The 8,024-nt window shown below is 44.2% G+C and overlaps 1 protein-coding gene across 1 annotated transcript; it reads right to left on the bottom strand.

Moving 5' to 3' along the window:
- Positions 1-2,061: 2,061 nt before the first annotated feature.
- LOC109953310 (ADP-ribosylation factor-like protein 4C) lies at positions 2,062-4,056 on the bottom strand. Its single transcript, XM_020588756.1, has one exon. The coding sequence runs from the start codon at positions 3,227-3,229 to the stop codon at positions 2,651-2,653; it is 579 nt and encodes a 192-aa protein (XP_020444412.1). The 5' UTR covers positions 3,230-4,056; the 3' UTR covers positions 2,062-2,650.
- Positions 4,057-8,024: the final 3,968 nt, after the last annotated feature.

Raw genomic sequence — 8,024 nt, 5'->3', positions numbered from 1 at the left:
TGTGCAGGCAGCCACCCGAGGCTGAATCTGTTCCTATCAAATCGCTGGGGTGGCTCTGCGGCGCTGTTGCCATAGCAACGGTGGGAAGTCCTGAGATGACAGGGCAGCCTTTTTGTTTTGTGTGGGAATCCACCACTTGTCTGAGTCTGTTACTGAGCTTTTTCAGTAGCTTCTTTTTTTTTTTTTTACCTTTTAAATAGACTCCAGTGTGAAGACGCACAACACACATTGGTGTAGTCTGAGAAATTAAAACCTTTTCCCTGCAGCTGCCAAGGCATGATGTGACTCAGCAGGCAATTAATCTTTTAGATAAAGTCTAGATTTCTGTGGCAGGAGAGGGATTACTGCATCGATCTGCTCAAATTTGTAAAACCTAAAACACTGACAAAGTAAAAGCACAACAGAACTGAATGTAGAAGCAAATCTCTGTTTGGCACTGGCCACAGGGAAAACCCAAGGGTTGCATCATATTGTACAGATGTTATACATCATCATTCTACATCAGTCCTCACAGCTGGAAGGTTTTAGTTCCAGCTGCTCCAGGCAGCATGTTCTGCTGCTGGCTGAAATGGTAACATGCTAAGGCTGGAAAAGAGAGAGCCAATAAAATGGTGTGCTAGAGCTCAAGAACAAAGTGCAGCTGAGGCCGATGGCAGCGTCATTAGCTTGGCTATTTAGTCATAAACCAAAGTACAAGTCAGTGTTTGTGCACGCAAATGTCATAGTTTACAAGTTTGCCCAGAGGAGCTTCACAGTCTGTTCAGCACACGCCACATGTCCTCAGACCCTGAAAGCAGATGAGAAAACCTCCTGCCTCTAAACCTTTTAACAGGAAAAAAAGGAGACAACAGTTATAGGACAAAAAGATTTTGACCTGGTGAAAAGCAAAGTGATTGCCATGAAATTCATACATTTAATCTCCATCCAACAGCTGGCTAGATATTTAGCTCTGGATTAAAGTGATGGACTGACTGACCACAGCGCTAGTGGAGCTCAACACTTAATGCTGCTACATGGAAAAAGCATGATGTAGATAGACTGCTGAGTTCTCTTAGCATTTTACCAAACATCTCTGGTTTAAGCTCCACACTCAAATTGCAGAAACTGATCTATAAATGCACCTAAACCCTGGCATGACATGGAGGAATCCCCATGAGGTTTGCTGTTGATCCTGATGGAATATACAAATTTCCCACCAAAACTGCACTATTTAATAGATATGAGCTTCCACAAGGTTCCAATTCAAACAGCTGTTACAATGAACATACATGAGGCCTAGAGGAGAGATGCCTCTTTGGGAGTGCAAACAGCTCACACATCTGAAACAAGTGGTCACAAGACAAACTTATGAAATACTTGTAACCCTTAATTTCTAAGAAAACCATGCATGTAACCTCAATCTGAACAGTGACTACAGCTGTCAAATGTAATGGAGTTAAAAGTACAATATTTCTTAAAAGTAGTGGAGTAGAAGTATATAAAAAGTACCTCAATACATTTAAGTACAGTACTAGTGTAAATATAATTGGTTAATCTCCACCTCCTGGAGCCTCCAGCCTGCTCCGTCAGAAACATTCACGGTAACTAGTTACACGCTTTTTCTTTCTCTAACAACTGACCCCGACCCTGCAGCAGAACTGAGCTGGACCACATTTTACCTCATGCAGCTCAGTCTGTCCAGAAACAACTGCAAAATGAGTGTCAACACTAATTAGAAACTGGTGTGTGAGAAGAGGACAGTGTTTACAGCGAGCACTGCTTGCTGCTGTGAAACACCACTGCAATGCAGATCTATAAATTTCACTAAGGAGCTCCAGCTTTGCCCTACATGTTCATATCATGTGCAGAAGTTTGAAACAGAAACCTGAGCTCATCCCTTTTCAGCATCCATCACTGAACACTGACCTTTGATCTGCACATGTGGTTAATTAGAGATAAAGGAATCAGTCAGGCTAACAGATTCTTACCGTGCAAGCTGCTTGTATTGCCCCACTTGTTACAAGGGTAACCTCCATCTTAGCACCTCTGCTTCAACCACAAGTAAATGACCAGTCAAACAAATCAAGGATTAAATCTTTAATATTCAAAAATGACTTAGGGTTTGGCTTCTTAGTACATAAACCACCTGGATCTGCTCGTCTGTTTATACAGTGTAGTTCTGTTTGTTGGGCAATGGAAAGTGCAAAACAGTGGACGTTCTCTCAGCCCACCACACAGGGGGAAGGTTACTTCAATGCTCCAAGAAATAGCCTGACAGCCATCTGTTTTCCAAAGCCAAGCAGGAGGTCAGAGCCAGGTGCAAAACTCAACTTGTTTCCACAGTAAACCTCCTTGATAGAAATAAAAGTCCAGAAAAGTCTCCAGTGAGCTACAGTACAGGTCATCCAAGTCCACAATAAAGCAGCAGACAAACAGGCCAGCCTGTTTCCCTTCCTTGGTGCTCTGAAGCAGCATTTCAAGTTTGTCTTTTTTGGTTCAACTTTTTATGTTATATCCTTCAGCCACAGTGACAACCTCCTCATTCAGAAGGGCTTCATGGCATCAGACAGCTTTAATCCAAACAGGATGTAAATCACTGTAAAGTCGACCTGCGTGGAGCAGCACTGGCAGAACCTGAACTCCTTACAGTAAGTAAGACCCAAACTGGCTGTTACCGCTTCTTCTTCTGCTTCAGGGATTTCCTCCTCTTCACTATCATTTCATATAGTTTGTCCATACCCTCGTGAAGCCCCTCGCCTATGATAGCACACGCAGGCTGGATGTGATAGGTTGTGGCGGGGGTGAGTTCCTGTAGAGCCAACTGTTTCTCAATATCCGCCACTGGGAGAGACTTGGGCAGGTCCTGCTTGTTGGCGATGACCAGCAGCGGCGTGCCCTGGTTCTCCGCAAACTTAGTGACTTTGTGCAGTTCAGTCCTGGCCTCCTCCAGCCTGTCAACATCCACCGAGTCCACAACATAAATGATCCCATCAGTGCACCGGCTGTAGGACTTCCACAGGGGCCGCAGCTTCTCCTGGCCTCCCACATCCCAGAAGTGACAGCTGATGCCCTTCGCGGTGCCGTTACTCAGCTTGATCTTCTCAGTGTTGAACCCAATAGTAGGAACCGTGTTGACAAATTCGTTAAACTTGAGCCTGTAAAGAACTGTAGTTTTCCCAGCAGAGTCCAAACCCAGCATGACGATATGAAGAGACTGGAAGGCAGAGATGTTGGAGAAGCTGTTGCCCATTTTGGCGTCGTCCCCCACACAACTGCTGGGGGTTTTATCCACCCCCCAGTTCTGGAGATAAAACGTCTCTGGCGCTCAGATCCTGCTCATTAACTCCTGGGCTGAGGGTGTAACATTCCTGTGTTCCCGACTGTGCTCTGGGTGACTGATCGGCCCTGCTGTGGCCCTCGGCAACAGCGAGGGGCGGGTGCGCCTCGGCAGGAAGCAGCGCGCCCTTCGTTAGTATTCTCCTCACGCACTCGCATCTATTTGGCGACGAGGCAGCTTCACAGTTAAAACACCTTCAGGGCGGTGTGGAAGGCGCCAGCGCTGGACAACGGTAACAACAAACCTTTACCAGCCTTAAATCCCTCTGTGTCCTCTGCTGGTGGTTCAGTCCTCACTCCAATCAGATCCTTTCCCTGGAAATTGCGCACAGATAAATTCAGGATTCTGGCTGCGTCCTGATCCTGTAGCCTCAAAACAACATCCACCGAAAAGCCACCAATTCATTCACCGGTTCGTGTGGAACGCTCCCGTCCCGACGGCCGCCCCAACTGCACTGTGGTGAGGCTGAGAAAACACTGTAAAGCGAGAGGCAACCCTATTACGCTCCACCCCGGCGGGACATGTGCCAATGAGGCGGCGAGCGTCTACACTAGCTGCTGTGGGATCCGGTTCCTGTAGACACACTCAGCATGTTGTAGAAAGCTTTAGGAATTCAATAAAAGGCGAAACAGAGCCCAAACTACACAGTTCGAGCTTTGGTTAAAGTCCAAGCCGTTTTGTGGCAGAAAGAAAACCAAACCAAGAGGAAAATGTTTGAATTTTGTTGCATTAACGGAGAAATGATTTACGTCTGAGTTCATCTCCTAAAATCAATTACATAAGAGCGCCACCTTCTGATACACATGGCCTAGAGAAACATGTTATGAACAAAGATCACGGCAGTTAACATTTAGAATTAGACTAAATTAGCCTTTTAGAAGCCATCTATAAATACGTTTGGAGCAATGATACATGGGCTCTTTTGTCCGTGTTCATAATTCAAAACCAAAACAAAAGCTTTAACTTTTAAATCTAGCAAAGACCGAGGTGAACTAGGACCTTTTTGGTGACAAAATGAAACCCAGACCGGCGTTTCGTCGTAAAGTTATAACGTCTCATTGAAAGATCTAATGGATGGACTGGTAACGTTATGAATCCCAGAAGGAACGTGAAGTGTCCCAGGACAAAAACGAAGTCTCTAATGACACATTATCTCCATTCTATAAGGATGATCGGGACCAGGACCAATCCAGGGGGTTTGTTTAATAGTTACTGGAGCTGTTTAATGTCAGCAGGTGAACAATCTGCTGCTGCTGGAAAACATTTTATCCGCAGTCAGGCCAACACGTAAAAATGCACAATTTAAAATAAACATTGCATCATAAAACTGTCAGGAAGTGAAAGTAACAATATCTGCACTGTCTGTCAAAGTCTCACTGAGCTCAGCCGTTTTTCAAGGGCTCTGTGAACAAAGGAAGGTTACTCACCGTCACTTGACACAAAGACCAGACATGGACCACCACAAAGATAAAACCAAAGCAGGAGAGATACAAATCATTTAAAAATCTACATGAATTAATATAGCCTAAATAAAACAGAGACAAAAACGCTCAGTGTATGTTCTGAGTACAGTGTCCAGCACATATGCAGACGTGTATAGTAGAGGGAATACCCTGGACACTGTAGCAAGAGAATTAATATTAACAGCATTACTGCACAATTCAAGATCATTTATCTGTTCAAATCAGACCAAGATTTTTTCAAACCCAATAAATGAGGATTCCACAGAACAGCCACGTGATAAAATACAGTAAATACCCTACACACAGCGATCAGCCGTGTACAGGCCAGTGATTCCTCACTGTTGACCAGACAAAGCTCAATGTAGGGTTAAAACTATATTGTTTAGAGTCAGCACAACACAAGCTTTAAAATAGGCATTAAAAACAATAGACAATAGACGAGAAACATGAATTAGTTGAGTGACAAAAACTCTAGGGCACATACTGAAACATTCATTACAGAAAGTTAAAAAAAATGTTTAGCATTAGAGCACGGCAGCATTAACTGACAGCAGACTGCTTTAGTTAAACCAGAGGGGACATAAGGATGCGTCACTGTGACTGAGATCAGACTCAGGGTGGTCAAAGGGACCCAGGGGCCCACATGGAGGTCTGCTCAGCTGAGGCCCACCCGAGAGAGCCGTGCATGGCCCAGACAAGCTGGTCCAGCTCAGATACCTGTGGGCCAGCCTGTCCTGTTTTTTTTACAACATATCTGCTGCTGTTCGTCATTTGCACTAATGTCCATGTACATTTCATAAGCTATTATGCAGAGGAGGTGTTCACGTGAGCAAATCATTAGCATAAACACCGCCCCTAAGATCACCATATAAGGGCATCCTGTTGTGATTGTGGGACAGTGAATCTGACAGTGTGTAGCTTCAAGTCTGGGTCAAGAACCAGGAAACTAAGGCAGAGCAAATGGACCAAAGTCAGTGTCCTGTTAGAAAAGGTTAGTCTGTGTGTCAGTGACGTGTTCTCCTTTCTGTTTCTGTGATGGTTCACATGGTCAGACACTAACAAACACCTGTGCTGCACCCGGGTGCAGGAGGAGAGTTCACCTCTCCCAAATGTAGTGGACGCAACGGTTGGGGGGGGGGTCCACTTAGTAGGCTAAACTAAGTCAGTGACACCTTGACTTTCTTCCAAATAACGCACTTTTCATTCATAATATTATAAACACAGACCTATAATTTGCACGTTTTTGTTTTTTCCAAATTGTGTGAAATGGCAAATAAAAATAGGTAATACAAGGTGAATTGGTTTATCTTGACTTCTGGTCGTGAGTGACAGTGTTGGGGGATGGGAAATCTGGAGATTGTCGATTGCAAAAAACAAAACAAAAAGCAGAGCAATGGAGAGAAAGAGGGGGGTCTCGCCCGGGGAGTAATTCAATGTAGAACCGCCACTAGGTCCTGGACAGAGACCGGCACACAGACCTGAGGCTGCCACAGCGCCACACTGGCTTCATAGTGACATGTAGAAGCTGCTGGGACTATATATGACAAGCAAATGATGATGAGTAGCATCAAGCTTGTAATGTGCTGCATATATTTAAATAAATGATCTTCACTGTCTCCAAATTCACTCAGATGAGGCCACAGTAATTCCTAAGTCAGACCAGAGCTGTCCAGGGCTCGTACCACAGACCTGCACCACTCCCAAGTTTCATCCAGACCTAAAAGAACATTTGAGAAACGTGTTGAATGTTACAGGTTTGTCTTAACTGTTTTGTATGTGCCACTGAAGAACAAACCTGTTTGTACAACAGTTTCTTGCATAAGGCCCAATGTTTCAAAATGTTGCAGCTTCACAGGAGGGAAACAAGCATCTTTAGTCAGCAGCAAAGCAATGAAAAGAAAAACATGGAACTTTCTTCAGTAATTCAAAGTCTTGTTACGTATTTGAGTGTACCTATTTAGACAGTAAAAACCATCACCAGCTGACCCTGGATCGTCTGATATGCTGTACCACGTTCATCCACTAGATGGCCATAAAACATTTCCCCAGTTTTCCATCATGTTCAGCTGTCAGGTGTTCGATTTCTGCACAGCAGTGTGTGCACTGAGCTGCAATGTGACATGAACGTGAGATAAAATGTGATTTTGAATCTAGTTTGTGCACATTTAATCAGGAAAATCAGGAAAGACAGCAGAACATTCAGCAGCTGAGTGTTACAGTGTGCGTGTGGTGACGGAATCAGGGGAGAGAGAGGCCTGAGAATACATACAGTTCCAGAAAGTAGCTGTTACCTGTTACCACATGTACACACACATACGAGCCTCTTCAGTTCCTTCTTCATTGCTATTCCAGAGAGGATACCTGCAGGAGCTTCACTCCACCCACATCCTCACTAAATGCATGCACACATAAAAATCACACACACACACACTCGGTTCAGTGTGTATGTGCATGAGAGTCCTCTGCTGAAAGCTTTTATTACTTGAAGCTTGATTCATTTCCAGGGATGCCATTACCAGGGGCACTGGAGGGTAAACATAAATAAACTCCATTTACCCTCCTCTCTGAAGCTGAAATAGCATTCGGGATCACTTTTACATTTTTGGATTCCGTTATCTTCAGGAGCACACAGGAGCCATTAACCCACCACCCACACATGTGAGGTGGAGGCAAAACAGATGAACCCTGCTGTTCACTGACTGCTGTGGATTCAATGGGCCATTCACACAGAAACTATCTGCACTAAATCATATTCTTTCAAATCTTATGGTGGTAAACATCTACATGAAGCTGAAGTTCTTCTGGTACCTTTCTGGTAGTGGTGGGCAAGTGAAGCCTCATGAAGCACTGAGGCTTTCCTAACAATTGTGCCGAAAACGATTCAAAGCTTCAAGACTTCAGTGACGGTGACATCTGGTGGACAACTGAAGCCATAGCAGCCTCTAAAGAGCACGACTGAAGCACTGGCACTGTTTCAATCCCATGACAGCAATAAAAGTTCAGAAAAGTCTGTGTGGTCATTCAAGTGTTTTGTTCATTCATACCAAATAATTATGATGCTCTCCCCCATACTGTAAAACACATTCCAGATTAACCCAAACAATCAATGCAAATTATATTAAGGGTTAAATGTTGGGTTAATTTCAAGCTTTGAGCTTCATTTAAATACTGTACTAAAAGCCCCTAACAGGATTAGAGGTCCTTCCCACTTTGCAAATGATCATGGTGTTTGAATTCAGAACCAT

This window comes from Monopterus albus, unplaced genomic scaffold, assembly GCF_001952655.1.
Source record: "Monopterus albus unplaced genomic scaffold, M_albus_1.0 scaffold615.1, whole genome shotgun sequence".
NCBI lineage: Eukaryota > Metazoa > Chordata > Actinopteri > Synbranchiformes > Synbranchidae > Monopterus > Monopterus albus.
The sequence above is the reverse complement of the archived record's forward strand: the minus strand, read 5'-3'. Positions and strand labels throughout refer to the sequence as shown.